At 37.4% G+C, this 23555-nt stretch overlaps 1 protein-coding gene across 1 annotated transcript; it reads right to left on the reverse strand.

Moving 5' to 3' along the window:
• Positions 1 to 910: 910 nt before the first annotated feature.
• On the reverse strand, positions 911 to 21223 carry fbxw11a (F-box and WD repeat domain containing 11a). Its single transcript, XM_088343763.1, has 13 exons — positions 21071 to 21223; positions 13114 to 13182; positions 12776 to 12995; positions 12500 to 12686; positions 11006 to 11096; positions 10614 to 10751; positions 9406 to 9524; positions 8342 to 8591; positions 6040 to 6158; positions 5271 to 5381; positions 5125 to 5203; positions 3742 to 3906; positions 911 to 1920 (listed from the first exon to the last, which is right to left on the reverse strand). The coding sequence occupies exons 1-12, from the start codon at positions 21107 to 21109 to the stop codon at positions 3745 to 3747; spliced, it is 1584 nt and encodes a 527-aa protein (XP_088199889.1). The 5' UTR covers positions 21110 to 21223; the 3' UTR covers positions 911 to 1920; positions 3742 to 3744.
• Between the last annotated feature and the right edge of the window lie 2332 nt (positions 21224 to 23555).

Below are 23555 nucleotides of genomic sequence, written 5' to 3' on the forward strand. Positions count from 1 at the left end.
TTGCCAACCACTGCCTTAAATCGACAGTGTGTATAATTTGACCTCCTGGTTGAAAAAAAACAAAGATTAGAAAAAACAAATACCAAACCAATTTTAATTTAAATAATAAAAAATAAAAAGTTTTATTTAAATTATCTATACATCTTTTTTAAGTGACATGTGTTATCAATACACCTTAAGCTCAAGCAACAACAAAAGAACGAGCAACCTGGATACACCAGGAGTGGTTGATAAGGGCCAATAACTGGAGTTGGTCAGAGCTGGTGTAAGGGGCTAACTTAAGTGGCTAGCGGGAGAATGAGGAACAGCTAATAATAATAGCCTGCAGCCAAAAGGCTAACATGGAGTCTCAGTAATTAATAAATGTGACAATGTGCCTGGAAAAGGAAACAGTGAAAACAAGTTGAAGATTTATCTACCTAAAATCATATTTATGAGATAGGAACATTTGATTGTGCCTATTATTTGAATCAAGTGTTTTATCTTAATAAATGAATCGTTATTACGACAACAGGGGTTGCTATTTAATACTTTAAATCTGTCAATATTAAATGTATTGTTGCTATCATGTATAAAGAGATAATGGTGTAATTTTCTAAACCTATTTTTTCGGGGAGCATCATTCCTTGATCCTCCTAAGGAAAAATACAAATTTTGGAAATAAAATCTTTCACATGACCGCAAAGGTATTTTCTATTAATAAAAATGTGGACATTTTTGTTGTTGCCTAGTTTTATGCCAAGTTCACAAAAGTCAAAAAACCTGCATGGGGGGGAAAAAAAGGTCTCTCTTCTCCCATCTACAAAAGAAATTCCATTTTATTTATTCCCGTTTGTGTAAAGGAGGCAAGCGGCGAAAGGGCCCGCATTTTCCTCACAAAAACACACAACATAAATCACACTCGTCCGCGTTACAGTTGGCTCAACACTCACGGTCAAGTACTTTATTCACAATAAGGTCATTTTTCTTCTTTAAAAAATCATTTTAATATACAACACAATTTTTTTTTAAACGAGACAACTTTTGTTTACAACTAAATCCGAACAAAATTCCAGCTTCTCTCGTCACCGAAGCGAGCGCAAACGTGGAGTGAGAGGAACGAGCAGATGGACAAAACAAACCAGGTGAGGTTAGAAGAAAAGACAGCAAAAAAAAAGGGGAGAGGGCTAGCGTGGATTTTTTTTGTTGTTTTCCTTTTTTACTAAGAACCAAATAAAATTAGAAAATAACATTATAAAAAAAGAAGAAGAAAGAGTAAGAAAATGAGAAAAAATAGCTGAGGTGTGCAAAGGCGACCTCACATGCATGTCTGACGCCTTTTGCTCTGTTCTGCCTCGTACGTGGGCACTCAATTTTCGAGCTAGTGTGCATTTCTGAGGGGCGGGCGGGGTTTTTTTCCGAACGTGAAGCTGGGAAGGGGGAGAGGAACGGGAGGAGGTAGCGAGAGGGCTCACCTGGGCGCACTCCCTTCCGTCTTCCACATCGTTCCCTTCTTTTCCTGGAGCCGAGTTAAGGAGTCTCTTTTCTCCGACGTCACAGCTCCGACCGTCCTCTGTCCAGCTGTGCATTTGCACGGATGTATACGTCGTATATAAATAGAACTATAAGCGATTCCTGATCCGTAGGAACCTTTGGAGCAGAATTTTGGGCGGGTGAGAGGAGGGTGACTTATATAACGTCTGTTAATACTGTCATTAGTTTACAAAAGATAAATTAGTAGAAGGTCGGCGTTGGGGGGCAGTCCTCAGCGCCGGTAGAAAAACGCCGTCTTGAAGGTCCGGTTTTGAAGGTCGGCAGAACCGACGGGTGGGGGAGGAGGTGCGAGCAGGACAGAGAGATGACCGAGAGGAAGGGAGGAGAGGCGGGCTCCGTTCCGTGATTGACGCACCCGACGAGGCGGGGTGCGAGAGATGGAGCCACCTGCAGGAAAGAGAAAGAAAATGAAGAAAAACACAGTCGCGGTTCTGCAGAGTGGGCGAAAAAGCGCAGCTGAGAACGATTCCGATGTCTGAGACGTGCAGCTGGGATTTTCTGTTTTTGCAGACGGTCAATTGAGCCTTGCGAAATTCGCTAATTTCAGCGAATGCAAGCGAAAAATATTTTAAATACAAAACAGGTGATGTCATGGCCTCACATATTCAGAGTTTAGAATTCCAAACAAAAAATAAAAAAACAATAAAGACTTTTGGTTTTATTTTTGTAGTATTTCCATAGAAATAAATTGTACTAATGCTGTATTTGTATTTTATTAGTATTTCCGTAGCAGTGTTCTTGTAGTATTTCTGCAGTATTTCCCCATTTTTTTTGTAATAATTCTTTGGTATTTATGTAATATTACTGTAGATCTTTTTATAGTATTTCTGTTGTAATATTTATGCAGTCGGTTTTTTTATTACAATATTACTGAAGAAGTATTTTAGTAGTACAATTTTGGTAGTATTTTGTAGTATGTTTGTTGTATTTTGTAGTATTACTAGTGTTTTTTGCAGTATTTTGTAGTTTATGTGTTGCATTACTGTAGTTGCATTTCTGCCCTAATATTTTTGCATTTTGTTTGGTTAACATTTTGTAGTAGTACCTTTTATTACAGGGTTACTGTAGTTGTATTTTTGTAATTTTTCTGTAGAAGTATTTTTGAAATGTTTCCCTAATACTGTTCTTGTAAAATCTAGTATTTTTGTAGAATTTGTCGTATTTTTGTAGTGTTTCCATATTAGTATTTTTGTAGTATTTCTGTTGCAATATTTATGTCGTAGTATTTTTGTACTATCGTATTACTGTAGTAGTTTTTGGAGTATTTCTTTGGTATTTTTTCATTGAGAATGGAGGTGAATTAATGTATTAAGTCCCTGCTTTTAAGGACTGATTTTTAAATTTAGTTTTCTAGTAATTTTGTAGTATTTATGTAGTAGTATTTTGTTGTTGACACACAAAGGGACAAGGGAGACAAAGTTGGCACCAAATTTTTTTTTAATTAATAGTACTTTATTTACCCTTTTGGATATTATTATATTCGGACCATTTTTGTTTGGTGAGCCGGATGAATAAGCCGCATTGGGCACACAGGTCATGGTTTGTACACCCCTGTTATATGTGGTAAAGTGACTTTAGTTATATAGCGCTGTAACCAGTCACTGAGGACCTCCAAAGAGCTTTACAATTCACTTCACACTTTACCCATTCACACACACATAGACAAACTCACACACCGATAGCGGAGTCAGCCCTGCAAGGCACTTAGAAGCATTAGAGGTTCAGTGTCTTGCCCAAGAACACTTGTACATTTAACTCAGAGGAACTTGGAATCGGACCTGCGTCCGCTCTACCTCCTGAGCTACTGCTGCCCCCTTAGACAGTGGTGCTTTAATGCAAAGTGTTGCAAAAGTCACCTGACCCCCCGACAGATGCGCCAACATTCCAATATCGCTCTTGATTTGTGACAGTGAGCACAGATGGAAAATTGTGTTCACACGCGGGAGGGCCAGATGTGCACGGATCAACTGCTCCTTGACGGGCACCATCGTATGGAAACATGGAACATTTGAGACACTTGAAAAGAATCTGCATTTATCTTGGCAGTCATATTACACTGCTTAAAAAAAATATTACTCCGAGTTGTGTGGGGAGCTGTTTGGCAGCCAAAGACTTAAAGCATCTTTTCACTAAATCAGCAGAAAAAGACATCTTGAAGACACAGATCGGAATGTGGGAATTTTTTTCGACTTTTCAGCGATTACGTACCTGCTATCTAGATATGTAGGTGTAGGTGCGGGAGGGTGACCGTCCCTCTGACTGGCCGTTTGTGGAAACGTTTAGAAAATCCCAAATCAGGATGGTGTCGTCGTGAGAGCTGCTGATAATCTGGAACTCGTCAAACTGCAGACGGAACACGCGACCGGAGTGCTCCTGCAAATCCAAATGAAGAATTGAAAAATAAATAAAGATAAACGCAGGGGAAAAAACAAACACCTACGTCGCTTCTAAAGCTCAAGCCATTACTTTTGCAATCTACAGGGTTCGTACACCTTTTTCTTCGCCAAATTCAAGTACTTTTTAAAAACTTTCAGAACCAAATTTTTCCAGTACCATTTAAAGAAAAAAAATTCAGTGAATCATGTGTGTGCGATGTTGTGCATTTATCAAGACTTAAGATTCTTAGATAGATCGCAAGGATATCTGTTTTGAGACAAAACTTGAGTAAAAATTCCAGTGATGTGTAGATTACATTTTCAGGTGCAGTCCATTACAATTTACCAACACTACCTAGAGTGGGAAAGGTGAGATGGCACAACATTCATTTGGACAGGTAACTTAAAATTAGTTTTACCTGGTTATATCAGTATCAGAAATTATTTTCCCCCCATTTTATTAACACTCCACTTATTGAAACATGAATATTTTGTTTGTTTGTTTGTTTGTACATGATTCAATTGTTTGTTTGTTTGTACATGATTCAAATTGAATCTTTTCTTCGGGCGCCGTCACGAATGGCAGCCACTCCAGCAGCTCCCGTGTTATTTTCGATTGTTCTCGATTGTTCTTAGCTCAGGGATGCTGCTGGAAATGTGAATTTCCCTTCGGGGATGAACAAAGTATCTATCTATCTATCTTTTTTCATAGCTTATAATTGACACGTGATCCTTGCACTGCCATTAATCGCGAGCGAAGAAATGCAAAGGCAAAGCGAAGCCACAAGAGAGCAGTGTCGACGTCATTTTTAGGCAGATGTGTTAAGAAACATGGCAACAATTTTAAGAATGTAAAAGCACTCCAATCAAAATTCAAGCACTTTTCAATCTTTGAAAACAAAACATTGAAGTGTAAGCAATTTCGAGGATTTCAAGTACCCGTACGAAGCCCGTTTCTAAGCAGTAATAAGCAAAAGGCCAATATTAGAATCCATTAGAAAGCCAACTGCATCTATTCCCACCACCAACCAACCTAATTTGCCTAACTTTTGTGCATGTGTCTCTTTATTTGAAGTTCTGAGATGTTGGGTAGGAAGAAAGGATGGGAATTTACTTACTGTACTTAAATTGGTTTTATACAGGACTTTTAGTTGCATTTTGTGACAGAGAAATGCAATACAAATGAATTAAGATTTGATCAAGTGTGTGCACTCACCACTAGAGTGCGCAGGCATAATGTGCTTGCAGGTGCCCGTGGGTCTAAGGCCGCTTGCAAGTCCCACACTTTGATTTTACTGTAGAAGAAAAAGCCAAGACGTGAGGAATAAATAGGACTATTGAAGTGGGAAAAAGGACTCTTACCCGTCATAAGCGCCACTGACAATTCTCTTGTTATCAAAGCGGATGCAACGCACAAGTTCTTCGTGACCTTCGAGTACTCGCAAACATGCCCCGCACTCGATGTCCCATAACCTGCAACAAGGATTGCCTTTTAATACATGAAAACAATAATTGAGGTTGAATTAAGGTAGAGTTACATTGCAAAATGTCCAGTGAAAAGAATCAAGTACAATATCATTCCAAGTAAAACTTTCTTGTTTCAAGAGCAGATAGAATTTCCCATTTAAAAGATTTTTTATTTTGAATGCAACAATTTCAAATGATTATGCTCACTTTATGTAATATATTTATTTTGGTAAAATAAATAATCTTGCAGTGAAAGTTCAAATGTAATTGTTTGAGGTTTTTTTAGGTAAAATAAGAATATATAGACTCCAATTGTCCTGTTTGAAGCATTCTTTCTTATTGTCTTCTATACAAGTTTGCTCATTTTAAAGACTGTTGTGATCATTTTAAATGTATTTTTTATCTGAGAAAACTATTAAGCACATGGAAAAAAAGACAATTTGTTAATTGTATCTTATTTTCAGTGTGTCTCTCCAAAACTTTGATTTTATAAAATATTTTACTAAAACCTCCAACATTCCACATTTTTAGTCAGACCCATATCCTAACGTGGAAATGTATTTAGAACAAGTTCAGCTACAATCTAATTTTCCAAAAGAAAAGCATCCTGCTATCAAAGTACATAATAGCCTTCCTGGAGGAAATATCAAAGTAATTAATGTACCTAATTGTGTTATCAGAAGAACCGCTGACGACCAATCGATCCCGGTACTGTAGACAGGCGATACCCCGCTTGTGACCGTTTAGCGTGCGGACAAATTCACAGGTGCTGGTGCTCCATACCTAAACACGTGGGGAAAAGAAAAAACAATAAGTAAAGATGCACGATAATTATCAGGTTTAGAGTTATCCAAGCAATACCAGCCATATATGACGTCAGTTATTGGCCTAATGTTATATATTTTTCTTAGCCAGGGAATGTGTGACATCACTTATGTTTGTAGGTGACAATTTTTACACCGATAATGATATGCACTTTATGCAATATCTGAATATGTAATATGGTGCTAGTCATTATTGTTATGACTGAAGTTGATTAGGTCAAACTCTAATCTCACACACTTATTTTTTGGAAACATGTTTACTGGAACTGCTATTGTATTGCGCTGTTGTGATTGCAAAAGAAAACAAAGACACAACTTAAACCAATTTGATTGTGTGCATTTTTATTATTTTCTACATCTAGCATGCAGTTAGAAAAATGTTATCAGTTATTATTACCCATCTCCAAAAGCAGGATTTTAACAGTTATTGTTGCCTCCAAAACAAGGTATAGAAACATTTTTATTGTTTTCAGAGCAACTCAGTACTGTAAAGTAAAATGGTATTTCTGAATTTATAAAGAAAATGTTCAGATTTAAAAAACATTTCTAGTAGCAACAGATTAATAGTTTTACTGTACAACTTTATATGAATATGACTGTTTATATTTATGACAACAAACAGATTTGTATAATAAAATGTAAATAGAAAGGGGCAACTGGTTTCATGAAGCTCTTTGATCTAGAGGAGTCAATTTATATCACATATTTTTCAACCATTGTGCCACCAGATATTGTCACGTTGTCAGGTGTGCCGTGGGAAATGATCCAATTTGTGTGCCTGTGCGGTCTCGCGAAAGCTATCTTTCATTTGGATTTACTTTTACCGAAGATGCAACAGCACTGACTGATGGTGTCCCGCGGGGTTTCTTCAATGAAAGAAATGTACCTTGGCTCTAAAAAGGTTGATTTGGATGGCACTCTTTGTCTCTAGATGCACTGGAAATGTAGTAAATGAGCCTGAGTGTTTTTAGGGACAGTGTCTAATGCCTGACCAAAAGATGTCACTGTATTGTGTAGTGCAACTAAATAAAATAAGTGCTAAAAAGCACAAGGAAGCACATACAAACTATGGAGACTCAAAGTGACCATTTTTATTTTTTCGCCTAGCCTTTTTTGAACAAATAGAGAAAAAAAAAATAAAAGAGGAAAGAGGGTGTTGGTGGAAAGCAAGAAAAAGGGGCATAAAGAAAGTTCAAAGAATAAAGAAAAAGTTAAAAAAAGAAAGAATAAAATAAAGAGAAGAAACAAAAGAAGAGGGAAAAAAGAATTAAAATAATGACAAAAAAAGTGCAGCAAGTGCAGCTCAAGGCAAGGCTCATGTTATGCAAGATTGTTCAACTTTTAAATATTAAAAAAAGGTATTTCTATGATAGTTTATGTATTTTTGCTTATATTTAAATAAAATTGCTTTTATTTTCTTCAATGTTTATTTTGTGTACCAAAAATACACTTTCCCTTTACACAAAGAGAACCATTTAGAGGACATGTCAGCTCCCACTAGGGAAGGCTCAAGTCATGTAAAATAAATACAAATTTCTAAACCTATGACAATTAAAAAGTGTGTATTCATATGATAGTTCATGTATTTTTGCTCATTATTTAAATCAATTTAAAAAAAAAATCTAATGACGTCTTTTGCCCGTAGGGGTGCTAAAAAATACACACTGAACCTTTAAACAAAGAGCAACATCTAGAGAAAAAAATCTCGAAATTTTGTAATGCTCATGGGAAATGTGTATTTTGTAATTTGCTATAAACTTGTGTAGCAAACAAGTCCACCCCTTTTTACTGTACCCTTATCATATATTTGTTTTTTTATTGTTTTATTTTTGTTCTTATTGATATAACTGTTTTATAGTATGCATGCATCGACCTTGGTTGTCCTGAAAGGCGCTTCAAAATAAAATGTATTATTATTATTATTGTTGTTGTTGTTATTATTAAACTACGGAAATTCATAGTATTTGGTGGCTCTGTGTTTTGAGTGTCTTTCTTGTTACTATTTAAATACAAACGTGTCAAGCAAGCTTTGGCAGAAGAAGGCATGGATGAAAAGCAGTCTACTCTAATATTATTAACGTAAGAGGATGTAATTAACCCGCGAAGCTTCAAAAGAAAACCCCCATTTAATAAAAGACTTACTTTGATGGTGCGGTCCCCTGAGGCTGAGACAATATATTTGTCGTCAAAATCTACCACGTTGACGGCCGCCCGGTGTCCCACCAGGACTCGCCGTAAGCTGATGTCTGTGGGCGAGGCCATGTCCCACACAGCGATGGAACGGTCTTTGGAACACGTGACCATCAGGCCATTGGCGAAGCGTAAATGGAGCACCGCCTCGTTGTGGTGGATGAGCGTGTTCAATACCTCGCCCGTCGTCACCTCCCACACCCTGAGGATGAGGCCAGGACACAGTCAAACAGAAGCAGAGAGGAAAGGGGAAGACAGTAGGGAGGGCTGTGTATTGCGCTGTGTACTGATAACCAATGCACAACATTGATGCATGTTGAGAACAACAAGTTTTACATGCAAACCATCAGATTTTTTTCACTGCTGCACAAATTGTTTCATCATTTGATGCCTATCAACCTTAGCCAATTGCCCTATGGCCAAGCCCTGCCCAAAACGCAATAAGCCAATCACAGAGCACGTAGCAAACCCAATATAGTCGGACATTCTCCGCTTGAAATGCATTGCAGTTTTTTATTTTTTCTTCTTCTTAAATTTTCAAAATGGTCATGGCATGGGGCAGCTGTAAATCCGATTCGAGGTATTTCGATAGGCTGGGCGATAGCGTGTAATTCTTACCCATTCCCAAGCCACATCTAAACCAAGACAAGTGTTTGCTTTGGATAAAGTTATTTGGTCCACTACAGCACCTACTTAATGTGGATTAAGTTAATAAGAATGTCTACATAGTATTTAAGGCAACATATTGTCACTGTGCTGGGGAAAAGTATAAAGTTATTTATAATGTAAATATCTCATATACATTATTTATATATATATATATATATATATATATATATATATATATATATATATGTTCTCTTCCTTACAATGATGTACATCCATACATACTACATAGATGTTGTTTTATATTTTCATTCAGAATAAAACTGGATAAACGATTCCCTAAACGTAAGATGTGTCTTGATACTTCTCTAGTCAATAATTTTACAGATCTTCGATATTCCATTTCTTACCTAACGGTTGAGTCGGACGAGCCAGTAACGATGACCCTCTCATCATACTGGAGGCACAACACTGAACCTGTGTGACCAGTTAGAATCTTCAAGCACTCCAGTGACTGTTTATCCCATATCTGTAAGTAGTAAAAGGGGAGAAACAGAAAGCAAGTGCGATTTTTAGAATGGGCGAATATTTAGGTCAGGCAAAGAAAGGCCATTTGTCATAGTGATGCTCATGTACTGTTCACGCCCCATTTCCCCGCTGCTGAGGCAAGCGGGAGGCAAGTACTTGGGAGAATAATTTAGAGCAGCCTTGGGTGGGTGCCAGCCATCTCCACAATAATATATTGACAAATACGCTACTGCTTTCCTGCTGTTTGTCACTTTTTTGTGTTTTATTTCATTAAATGGAACCACATTACATTGGTTGTAGGTTTAACAAACGGTAAACCCCTTAAATTGTACACTCAAGTTAAAAATATCTGAGACTGACTGGTCGGAGTGCATTATTAGATGTTATCTAGGTAAAAACAAATAACATTATTTAAGTTTTAAGTTGGAACTTTATTTGTGCTCACCTTTGAAAGTCAAGTACAGGGCACATTTGCTGTTTGTCTGCTTATGCAAGAGCCTTAAAAATACTTTGGAGCCATCTGGTGGATTTGTTGTGCATTGTGGGCTTTAATTCCAGAGTTAGCTTGAGCATTTGAGATTGCTCAATACAGTATTCCATCGATTTTTGTGGTTAATCTGTTTCATAACCACCAATATTAAGTGAATTTCTACAAAGTAAGAATCTGGGCCAAGTTTTTATCACAAAGCACTATGGGACTAGTATTACAGAGACAAATGATCCAAACAAAAGCTGGTTTACTCGCTAAAAAGGCATTATATGCGTTGGCTGATTTCTCTAGGACATTTATTTTCTGCTCCCACGACAAAAATGCCAAAGACCATCCATATACAGTCTGAGTCAATGCTTATGGCAAGCTACTTGCTAGCACAGCTTGTAGACAATAGAGCAGAGTTTTAAAGCAAAGCACTGCATTTCATTTATTTTGCCCCCCACAGCTAAACTGCCACAGTCTGGTCATATAAGTAAGCATATGCTTTTGGCAAGCTACATTCAAGCACAACCCATGTTTTAGTCCTCTACTATCACCTGTGTGGGTTATTTTGTACCCGTAGATTCTTAAAGACATTGTTTATGTAGTCACAAATACCTTGATGGAATTGTCCCTAAGGCCACTGATGATCTTGTCGTCATCATACTGGAGACAATAAACCCCTTTACTATTTTCTGAGCGGCATTGAATCCTTTGCAAATTGTGTCTGCCGCACCGCCAGTTAGCTTCAATTGTCTGGAGGGGGGAGAAAAAAAAGGACGAAAGGAAATGAAAAAGACATTTCTCAAGGATAAACGTAAGAACACATGAAAGTGACACGACGGTTCTTGCGGAAAGTGCGTGTACAAAGATATTAAGAATACAAAATAATTGGAAATTGAAAGACTTTGTACCTAAAACAAACTACTTCTAAAAAATGTATAAAGGGAAATATTTGTCCATAAATATTGTACACACACCAGCCCATTTGACTTGTTGAATTCACTTACCTCTATGTCTTGGATGATTTTGGGATAAAGCGAGTGATAATACGAGTTGGGTGGGACTTCTGATGTGCGATTTTTAAACAGATATTTCTCCCTGTGAAGAAAAACAAGAATTAGTGTACTTTCATAATTATTTAAACAATTTACTGTCATAGACAGCTACAGAGGTCAAAGACTTATTTAGGCTGCTATAGACGTTAACGATGGATTTTAGAGAGGATGGCAGTGAAGGAGTTATTGACATGATTATAATCTTAATAAAAATAATAACAAGCAGTGCAGTTTAAGGACAATAGACCCCTGAGATACTGTGTCGCTGCATAACGACCTTTTCACTTTAGCATGTGGAGTAAGAGGATTTTGAGCATTTTTATGGCATTGACCTCACCATGCCACATCAACAACAAATTATGTTGAGTGCCCAAGAACTATGTGGCATTCATGCAACAAGTGTTTCTAAGATAGCAGTCTGATATTGGTCACTTCATATAAAGTGGTCTGCTATTGGTTTGCGTCACAGCATCGTGAAAATGCCGTTAAGCTATTCGCTGAACTTCTTCCCACAATGTCTTTCTTTGCATTTAGTTCTGAATTTTGTGTGCTACGTAATGACGAGTCAATGATACAATACTATAATTTTTGTACTGTATTTGTTATGGGTTCCGGGTCTGGCAGCAATGCTAAGAAGAGAAGCAAAAAATGATGACCATGGAGACAAACCTTGTGATAATCAGGAAATATGAAGAGGGAACACTATCGCTACAATTGCTATGTTTTTTTTGGACATATCCAATGATCGGGACTTTTGAAAATAAGAAAACAAAGCGAGGAAATCTTCATTAGTCATGACATCAGCCCTCTCCTTACCATCTGCATCCACCCACTATGGATGTGTATTTTAAAGAACATTATAAATTCTACATTTAATATTAAAATAGATTCATTCATAAATGGTTACCGTATTAAGCAGCTTTTCACTGTAATCATGCATTTCTAATTGTATTTACCCTATTTTCCGGTCTACAAACAACGCAAACTTATTTAATCAAACACGAACTATCTTTATGAAGTCTTGTTCCACCACTAAAACAGATCCATTCGTAAATGGTTATCGTATTATGTAGCATTTTGTTGAAAATGGGCATTTCCAATATTATTTACCGTATTTTCCGGCCTAAAAGGCAAACTGGATAATAAGTTACACCTGCAAATGTCTGGCCTTACCTAATCTTAATATTTTTTAATCATATGCACATATATGACAGATAAGTAGTATTTACTTTATACTATTTTTTTATTTTAATGTTTTTATTTGGAGTACCAGGGGGTTCTGAACATATTAGCTAAAAGGTTACTAACCCCAAGACAAATTCACCTTGCAATCCCCACCTCAAAACAGATTAACTTTGTACACAAGGGTTAAGTGTAAATGACAAACAAGCTGATTCGATTTAATATCGACACAGGAAAGCAAAACTATTGAAAGCTGATCCTCACCACTGATGACGTTCGGATAGCCCTTTCCATAGCGGGTCAGTGCGAACCATTCGCTCTATAAGCTTTTTCCACAGCATACCCTCAGAAATGACCCTCTGCCACTCTTTACACACAAGCTCTGCTGCACAAAGTGAACGTGCATCCAGGAAAGACAATATGTTTTCCGCTATGTGATCCAAGCCTTGAGCTGTAGAAAAAGGAGAGAGGACATGATGCAAAGTGCTAAATTGGTATATTCTTAGATAATACAAAAATGTCATTATCGAACTCCTGTACCTGGCAACGCCGTGATGAAGTCTCTCTGTAGCATAGGTTTGAGGTAGGAGTTGATGTGGCCGTGCTGGTAGTGGCACATTCGGGAGATCAGACGCTCAACAAACTCCACCTGGTCGGTTTCTGACCATTGGTCGAACAGGGCGATGCAGTGTTCCTTTTCTTTCTCGTAGTTCCCTTCTGACAGGCGCTTGCGGGAGCCCACAACAGGACCATTACTAAGCTGTGGAGAGAAAAACAATATGTTGGTTCACAACTGCCTAAGGTACCGACTTTTCTGTGTTCAAATGATTACATTATAATCCCATTCAAATGGGAACACAATTTCTTCTGAAAGATACCTTGAGAACAGTGTTCTTCTTTGGCGACAGGTCATCCACAAGATTCTGTGACTCCATCCCCGACGTATTCTGGTACAGCAACAAAAAAAGAACACACGTGCTGGTTAATGCAATACATCTTTCCAAAGATCAGCCTTCTGAAATCATTCTGTTGAGGCAGTGCATTGGTGTAATTGCAGTTAGACAGAGAAGTGCCACAGAGACAGCCAAAGAAGGGGAGAACTGTCATGACTGCATAGCTTTGCGAGCAGATTCTTTGATTACGCACATGCACACTGACCACAACAACCATTTTTTTTTCTACGAAGGAACATAAGAGCAATTTTAAAAAAAATACAGTAGCACCTGGGTTATGGCCTCCCTAACGTATGATATTTCCATGTTATGATAAGTGATAAAATATTTTTGGTCCCTCTTTACGACATTTATCCCACCATACAACATCAACAATAAATTACCACAATGCTCCCTAACTCACTCACTCAGATCAGAATCATCTGTAACAATCTTTCAATTTGTTGAGGTATGGCACTGACGCTAAAGGGAAAAACAAAAGTATGATAACCATGGAGAAGTATCTCGAGATAAGAAATACGAGGAAGACAGACACATAATTTCCCTCACAAAGGAATATGGTCGCAACCAATTGGCAATCCTTAGGAGTAAGGAGGCGATAGAGCAAGAACAATAAACCAGCAGTGATACACTCACCTATTTAGTAACTTGTCATTTTATTTTTTTTTACATAAAGTACCGAAGCGTTGGAACACATTCGCCAATTACCGTATATTTCTATCTGCCATATAATAAATCTTACTCGCGATCCCCACCCCAGAATTGATGATTGCTGTATCCCGAGGTCAAATGTATCGCTACAAGTTTTTTCTTAATTATCATCATTTAAAAAATATATTGAATAGATGGGATGAATTAGGGATATAATGACATTTTTCCTGTACTTGACACTAGCACCAATTACTCAATGGTGTCACTGCCAGTTTTTTCCAGTTGCCAGATATCGGCTTTCTTTGTATCAAAATCTAAGCTTGCTCACTCCTAAATCCGACCCCCTACTCATTAATCCAATTACAATCAAACATAATCATAATCACATAACTTCATGCCCTCGCTGCCGGCTTATATAACGAACACCGACTGACGTGCTTGAACTAGAGTCAGGTATACTTCCTACAATTTTGTTTTCAAAATACTAAAAGTTATAATGTTGTCCTGCACTGAGAAGCTTGTTTATTTTGCATAATGTAATGTACAACAATGGTAGATTGTAACATTAAACATTGAAATTCCATATAAAGTTCAAGGAAGTCATTTTCCCCTCAACTAGCATGAAAGGAATTATTTTTAGATCGGTGTGAATAGCTTTAACTTGCATATATTATAAGTCATTATGATAGTTATTGCATATTTTACAAGTTATTGTATTAGTTTTTTTGTCAGGTTCTAAGATTACATCTATATTTGCGACATACTCCATGCTCTGATTTTAATATCGGTGCATTTTTTACTTCATTTGTGTTCTTAAGTCAGACACAATTCTGGATGGTTTCAGTCACTTTTTCTGCAAAGAAAAATCCATATCTCTATAAATTATTAGCATACTGCAACCTCAGTCACCTGCAATCTGAATGCAATGTTTGCTCGTACCAACAATGGTTTAAGTTTTCTGTTTGGTAGCACTTTTTTAGGCGGGGCACAATATCATTGGGTGTTTAAATGAGTCACTGTTATACTTAATGAACTTTTTGTCATTTGAAAAATCAGTGCCAACAGAAATTAGTCATTCCCATGGAAAATTTAATTCAGTAGTGATGGACTGTTCGAATGGAAATATGATTCAATAAACACATGTTTGAGTTCATTTGAGACCTTTAATTGTGTACTGTATTCAGATATTGCTAAATCAGTGCTGTTTTGTGGAATTCAACAAAGCAGTCATGATTTGGTAGCCAATACTAAAAAATACTTAAAGAAAATGAAATATACTGATAAAAGAAACATTGTATTTGATTGATACATGCTTCTTTTATTTTAGAGCTTCAGTTCTAAGAGATACAGCTGAATTAAAACCGTAAAAATGAGTACAATTAAGCCATCTACCCAGTCGAATCCATTAGAAATAAATGTTGAAAATCCAACAACAAAATAATTCTCTGTACCAATACAAACGCAGGCCCACACCAAGACGAAAACAATTTATATTTTATTTTGTTATTCCTACTTTTACACAATGTTGCTGCACTATTTTCTGATGTAAATACAATTTAGACCTGTCTATTACCTATCTATCCTAATATTATTTTTCATGTAATTGTTATATCTTTCATCATGTTTATCCTGGAGTGCCATGTTATTGTCATTGCAAACAATGTTCACTGCTTTGTAATAAATGACAATAAATTCTATTCTATTCTGCAGTTTATCCACTATTGCCCACTCGCTCAACTCTACCTGGAAATGTCATACCTGGAAATGTCATTTTGAAAACAATAACGCTTCTCAGATGAGTTGTGTCATAACAAAGGTCCGTGTGAATGACGGTAAAATTTCCATTAGTCGCTTTTCTTTCGACAATGAATCGGATCACACAGAATCCACGTTGCATCGAGTGGTTTCATCCAGGTTGTGCCCTCATGTTTTAAAGATCCAAATAATCAACACAATAAACCTATAAACATTCCCCATGGATAACTATGTTTTTTTTTGCAAACATTTAAGCAAAAAAACAGCAATCGCCACACAGATAAAACAAACCTAATTCAAGACCCCTATTCAGAAAACTTGTGAAGCCAATATGGGCTTGCTGGTGTTATGATCATGCAGAGCAGAAGGGAGAAAAAGGGAATATGTCCAACCAGGCAGGCAGGCGAGCATACAAAAGTCTTTCAGGGCTTGAAAGAAAACCTTCCCCGACTTTGCTCTCACACCTCCAGGTAGAAGAATGAAGGCATGTGTTCTTTTTGCTTCAACATGCAAAGGAAATAGCCAATTGAGTAAGGGCTACTAATACAGTAATACCACCGGGATACAACATTATTCTGTTCTATGGTGGGGATCGCAAAGTGAAATAGTCTTTTTGCGGAGGATAGAAACCTATGGAGGCTCAAGGCCAACTTTTTTAATAAGGGGTTTAATTGATTCATTTTATCTAGTTTGATTTGTTTTACTTCTGACCTTTTACTGTAATATATTTTACTTTCTATCTTAAATTTGTACATCTTAGTTCTGTAGTTTTTTTGGTATAGTAGGGTCTGTTTTGATGCCATCCCCAGTGTGGCTGAGCTTCTGCAGGTCCATTTCCTCACATGTTAGTCTGTACCTTGTCATAACAGTATTTATTTTATTACTTTTATTTCCTTTTATTTTAACCAGTGTGTCTGTGCATTTGGTGTTTCGTGTTGTTGGGAGAGGAAAAAGGTAGGGATTGAATTTTCTTATTGTACACCAAATATTTTTATACAATTCATTGCCTGAAAAATGCTTCACAAATAAAGTTAGATTTGAAATTAGCCCAGATAAAAAGGATGAAAATACTAAAATAGTATATAGTGACACACGTGTAATGTAGATGGATAGAATGAATATACTTGCAAAGGAAAAAAACTATTTTATTTAGTTTTGGTGTGACCTTACTTGAACTGGTATAGTGGGGTTACTGGGATGATGAAGAGGGGGAAGGAGACAGTATATTACAATTAAAAATTGATTTTTAACCTTCCACTTTTGAGTATGATGATGCCCTTATTATGCTTCCTTTAACCGACTCATTTATAAAACTAGTCCCAATAGTTGATTGAATATAGTCATGCTAAAGTAGCAATTTGTGTGCCTTCTTCGTATTCCTTTACAATCGCCAGCATTGTTATCATGGTTTTCATTTTTTTGCTCTTCATTTGCTTTTTAGCATCCCTGCATGCCTTGGGATCCATATGAAATAAATACAAGATAAAACTACAGTATTGTCGAATTGCAAAGTCTTTAAAAAGCAAATGAGATTCTCCATATCCACATTTACAGGATGCTGTGATGCTAACCAATTGTAGAACATAATTTTATACGATGTTGAGCAATAGCAGACAGGCATCTTAGAGACGTCACCCTACATAAAGCACAAGAACCAAAATCCTATTATAGGTATTTGGTAAAGCAGAATAATTTGATTTTAATTTAAATCATGCCTAAAACATCTTATTACACACTGTAAAGGGAAACCATCATAAGGCGAGGTTATTGTATCCCAGGGGTCTCCTGTAATTGCATTAGTTTGGTGTGACCACATTTTGGATGCTGTTGTAAGCAAGGGGAGGCTAACTAAACCCCACAGAGGAACTATAGAGCAATGTGCTTCCAATGTAGAGGAAATGATTCCATGAGGTAAGTAGGATGGCGATAGAGATGCTTAGAAAAAGGTAGAAGTGGGAGCAGCAGAATTAAGAGGAGAGAGGCAGAACCTGGTGGTGAGCCTGGCTGGAGGGGATGCTCTGCAGGTGTGCACAAAAACTCTCGGCCACCGAGGAGCAGCCCAGCCAGAGAGAGCGAGGCACAGAGCACTGTGTGAGGAAAGACAGGGAGGGAAAAGGGAGGATAGGGTGGTAGAGGAGAAAGAGGCGACCCCAGTGGAAAGGGCGAGGTAGAAGAAGCAAGAAAGGAATAGATGTGAAGGAAAAGGAGTGAAAAATGAATGTAATTTTTCAGGGGGTTGTGTTGTGTATACAAATGCAATACAAAACGAATGGATGAATAAATGAATCAGGAGATTGTGAGTGTGTGAAAAGAGGAGAGGGATATTAGGGGGGACAGTGAGGGAGGGGGAGTGAGTATTATTACACAGTAAGCACAGGAACACACTCTCATTCATTCACAGAATACTGACAAAAACTCACAAAAACAAAATGAATGGCAATTGGGAGTGGAAGGGATGGAGATTGTTTCACCTGTCAGTAATTTTGATTTGAACCCTGCCATTCCCCTTTTATATTATTTTTACATGAAACAATCTGCTACAGGTGGTAACTAAAAAAATAGGTGATAAAAACGATCAAAATTCTGCAAAGTCAAGCCAAATTGACAAGCGCTTTTAATTCAAAACTTTTAGATATGGGTCATCAACCTTAGTGAACCCGAACACTACTTGCACAAACTTTTATGGTACAATACCGAATTTAGGAAATAATCGAACTGTCAAAAATTTGAAACATTGGATTTTATATCATTACCACACTTATTGTCAGTCGTAGTACCAGAGACAAATGTTTGAAAATGACAAAAAACAAAGTCATTCTGAAAGATATAAATGCAAAAAACAACGTCAGGTTTTATTTGGCAGTCTTACAGCCGCAACCTGGGCTCAATTACCGTTGCACAAAGAGTACCCTTAAAATAAGCTTTATAATCGTACCTAAAGGATATTCATTAATTTTTCTCATTGAATAATATTTTCCACCCATATTAAAAATTGACTATCTAGTGCTACTTAAGACAAATTTGCCAATTACAAACATATGGTTTAAAAGAACTGAAATTCTGCCAGTGGGGTATTTCTTTTGTTGCAGTGTATAAAAAACCCACACTGAAAACAAGTAGTATTGCATTGGCAGCTAGTTTAGCTCATTTTGAGATATTGTATCTTAGGTCCCTAACATAATGAGGTCACCGCTAAAATAATGATTATTTTATCTAAGAGATAATTTCACATAAGAACTTTTTCTACCCAAATAGAAAAAATCCTATTGCTGGCTAAAACAGGTTTGCTCACTTAAAAGTACATATTTTAAAATTTCATTACAAAAACGAGATAAAATTTCTTAATAAAAAGATATATCCTCCTTCCAATTGAAATAAGAATTCATATTTTGTTGAATATCAGTACCAGCTCAGTAGCCTAGATGGTAAGGCGCCCGCTTTGAGACTGGGAGGTCGGTGGTTCGCGCCCCGGCCGAGTCATTCCTAAGACTTAAAAAGTGGTCGGCGGCGCCCTCTGTTGGCTGCGGCTGCATCGGCTCACTACAACGGGTCAGGTGCAATCGACATTTCGTTCTGTGTGCATTGTTACACAGAATGACAATACAAGGAAATTATTATTATTATTATATTATTGGTCTAGAAAATAGTCGTATTGGACACAATTAGTTTAAACCTTTACCTACTCCTATAAGTAGTGAAAACATTTACTTTCCTTATGAGCAAACATATTGGTATTGAAAAATATATACATTTTATAGAAGATCCGTATAGTTACAGACTTGTCTAAGAAGATGAGAACATTAATTTTGTGATAATGTTCTTTATTTTCTCTTGTCAAAGAAAAAAATGTCATACCTTCTGTATTAATCAAAAACCTATAGACACATTTCATTAATTAAATATTACTGATGATGGATTATAGCATACTAATATACTTTTACGCGATATTTTACCACTCTGAGAGTGTTCATTCGCACTTTGGTGCTAAACCGCTCATTTTGGCGCTGGACTTTTAGTGCACACTTGATCGTAAGCCCAATATCTGCAATTCTTACTCCTAAATTTAATCTAAAGCAGACCAAAATAGTCAATTCAGTATGAACTTTACGATATAATATTATTATCATTGATATAATCATATTTGGCATTTGATTCTATGTAAACCAAGTTACATATTCCCTTTTTCCATATTTTGCTTAAAACATTCCTGTTATTACAAAAATATTTTATACAACTAATGTTATATTTTACTAGTTATTTTGTTGTTGTTGTGCTCTGTACAGTCCTTTGAGACTTATTGGGATAAAGGGCTATACAAATAAATATGACTTGACTTTGAGCCATCATCCGCAATATAAATCAATTAAGCATTGCATTATTTCAACTGATTTGTCAGGACACTTGAACGTTTGACATTTTTAAAATTGTATGACGGAAAATGAAGTTTTTTTCACGATATCACTATTTCTAAGACACATTTTGTAGATATGATTCACAGAACCTTAAAGTTACATGTGACTTAATAGGGAATGTTGCTGTCAACAGATCCACTTGTTATTTAAAAAAATACTTTCAGCGTAAAACACTAAAAACTGAGTTCTTGATGTTGACATCTCTGCAATGTAAAAAACATTTTATTTTAAAAAAAGGTGTGCTTTTGATATCCTTTACACAGCGATTGCAACTCTTGTAAAGCTAACGTAAACCTAGCTTGGTAACATCTGACATAAACACGATTACGAGAGCCAAATAAACACCACATAAACATCCAATGCAACAAACCATATTTAGAATAGTGCTTTATCGACTATGTTTATCCCAAAGAGATATTTCTATCCCAACTGAATGTCTATTTTGATACGGAATATCAAGGAAGAGTTAGCTAAACTAGCTAGCTGGCTTTACAGCACGGCTAACAGTCATTGCTAGATGAATGAAAAAGCAGTGCACTTCCTTCTACGCACTTTAGAAATATCAACAGCCGTATTTTATTTTAGAATTGTTTAAATAACGTTTTAAAATGTTTCGCGGGGGATCGGACGAGCCCACGAGTGTTATAGGAGTAGGAACTTCGACGTAGTGTGTAAACATAAGCGTACATTTTCGCCGCTCCCCAGCCGAGTGTTAGCCTAGCATTAGCCTAGCCGCTTATGCTAATGCCCCGACAGGGCCCAGTTGAAGTGGCGCAGCGTCACCGCAGTGAAGACAACCCCAAGAAACCCCAACCGTGTCCGGCCGTGTATACAAATCGCTACGCTGTTCACAACCACAATTTGAAATGACAAGTGCAATAACCCGATTTTTGGAGAATAGTTCTAGAAAACGTATCACTAATACCAGGCAGGCCCTCCCTTTTAGATTCCCCGGTCTCCACTCTTCTCCTCAGATCAACCGCTTGTGTTTCTTCGTCTTTCCGAGACACTCTGTGGAGTTAAACCCGAAAAGCGAGTGGGAATTCGGCTGGGGCGCGTCTCACCATCAGATCCAAGGTTTTGTCCTCCATCTCCGGCTCCATGTTGACGATCCCCCCCGAAACTCGCAGTGAAAATGGAAACCCAGCCCTGCGTCGGCGGCCCGCAAATGCAGAGACGTCATTCGCTTTGCCCCAGCTCACAGCATTGGGCAGGGCGCTATGTCGGATAGGAACGCCCATGCGTCGAAGAGAGGAGGGGATTGGGTGGTTTCTTCCTAATTGGGCGTGGTGAGATGAATTTAGAGGGTTGTGATTGGGGGATTGGGCTACTAAGGCTTTCCCCGGTGACTCCCCCAAACAAAAGGGCATTTGCTGGGGATGCTGTTGCTATCCGACTAAAAGTAAAATCAATTGTCTATTTTGTCAGGTTCATGTCAGGTTACGTTATGTTTAGTGCGATCGGCTCTTATTTTAGGTTAATTTACTCACTTTGTAAGAATTTGTCAGCAAAATATGCAATCATTTTATTGTGTAGTATGCTGGGTGCAACTTACAGTCATCAACACAGCCCAGCAAATCACCAGATGCTCTATACTAAGTCCAAAAGACAGATGTTCACACATCAAAGGGCTTAAAGATGGTGATAAATTGGAGAGTAATGTCACAAAATGATACAGACTGCAATTTTCTGAAAATACTTTATAGTATGTTGCCAACGGAAGAGCAAAGCTAGAATTTAGAAATGGCAGAAATGTCCCTAACACAATGACACAAGTGGAAAGCAAATTAGCATATGCAATTGTGGTGCAGCATGCTTGGACGTGGCAGCAGACAGGAGAATCTGGGTCACCAACATAGCCCAGAAAATCACGGGCAGCTCTCTGCCGAGTACTTTGGTCATTGGTCAGGTCTGCTGCAGTAGCTTTAACATGTATTTTTTAGTAACTGCATTTGTAAGAAGGCAAAAGATGATCTTAATTCATTTTCTCATTTACAAAATGGCAGACAAATTAATTTAAGTCAAAATGACTGCTTCCGTATCTGAAGCTTTAGTCTTTTGTTGCCTTTTATACGGCATCATCAGACAGGATATTCTTGCAGGGTAATCAACAAAGCCCATAAAATCATGGGAAACTCCATGTCCAGTTCTCTGCTGTGATAGATTTAACGAGTACCGTATTTTCCGCACTATAAGGCGCACCTAAAAGCCTTTATTTTTTTCAAAAGCTGACCATGCGCCTTATAATACAGTGCGCCTTAATTATGGATCAATATTAAGTTGCAAAGTCTTGCAACTAACTTGCAGCCGCCGACTAGATTTCCCCCCGAACGCCAAGTAGTCCGCGGTGTATGCTGGGAATTATTTATCGGCGTTTCATTGGCTAACCAATGTGTCAATCATCATTTAAATCGATCACTATTGGCTAAAATTAATCGGAGGCAAAGGGGGCGGATCCTTTTTATCATTTACAGGCTGGCATAGGCTTAAGCGGCAAAACAAAGCCTGCAATTGGCCGAAAAAGATAATTGTGAATAGCAAATTGGGTTGACAGCATAGAGAAAGCATTTTTTACTATTCTGTATTTGTAAATATTTTATTCTCCTGGATTTACTACACTCACGCATATAAGAGGACCATGGTTGCACATTATTATTGAACACAACGACTTCGGTGAGCTACTCCGGCTATATATTTTCCCTGTATCTTGTTTCAGACTGAACTCGATGATTCTGTGATAAGCGGTGCAGATAATGGATGGCATGGAGTGTCTATTTTTAAATTTAACTCAATTCCAAGTGTTTATTGTCATATGCACAGTAAAGTTGCGAGCGAAAAAGAAAATAGAAACTAAGGAATGGTTGGCATTTCTTGAATCCCAAGACTTTAACCTTCCGAATGATATTTGGAAAGATAGATTTGAGTGACATCGTACGGACACCGCATCCGCATGTGTTCTCGACACGTATTTGCTTCTTTGCAAGCTTTCGGAATGTTAAGGGGGTAATAAGTTTGACTGAACTATCTGACTGTTTCGTCGACATTCCCATTGTAGCGCCTTATAATCCGGCGTGTCTTGTGTATGTCAAATATAGGACCAAAAACTATTTTTTCGGGGTGCGCCCTATAACCTGGTGCGCCTTATAGTGCGGAAAATACGGTAATTTTTTGTAACTGCATTTGTAAGAAAACAAGAGGATTTTAATTTCCACTACAGATTAAAGATACAAAATAGCTCATAAACACAAATTTAAGTCAAAATGACTCATTTAGTATTTGAGACCTAAAAAAGTGTTGGTTTTTTTTATGGCATTAAGGTGTGGTAAGCTAGGACCACGGCAGCAGACAGGAGAATGTCTGGAGGACTTTTCCGGCTCTCCTACGATAGATTTACCAAACTTTGCGGCACAAGGCAAATGTGTATTTTCAGATTACTGGTACCTTGAATTGTGTTCTTTTTAAATGCATTTACAAAATTATTACATTTTGGAATTAAGTGGACTATTGCCATAAGCAATGCAAAAACTTCACTAGTAGTCTATTTTTAAA

The sequence above is a fragment of the Urocampus carinirostris genome, chromosome 9 (genome assembly GCF_059441175.1).
Source record: "Urocampus carinirostris isolate Australia breed hairy pipefish chromosome 9, RoL_Ucar_1.0, whole genome shotgun sequence".
In the NCBI taxonomy this organism is placed as follows: Eukaryota; Metazoa; Chordata; class Actinopteri; order Syngnathiformes; family Syngnathidae; genus Urocampus; species Urocampus carinirostris.

What these genes read in the sequence shown, in the direction of transcription:
- fbxw11a (XM_088343763.1), bottom strand. Translation starts at nt 21,109, where the DNA reads ATGGAGCCGGAGATGGAGGACAAAACCTTGGATCTGATG. An exon ending in TCGTCCGACTCAACCGTTAG is followed by an intron (nt 8,592 to 9,405) that starts GTAAGAAATGGA and finishes CCTCATCCTCAG; the next exon opens with GGTGTGGGAGGTGACGACGG. An exon ending in TATGCCTGCGCACTCTAGTG is followed by an intron (nt 3,907 to 5,124) that starts GTGAGTGCACAC and finishes TTGGATTTGCAG; the next exon opens with GAGCACTCCGGTCGCGTGTT.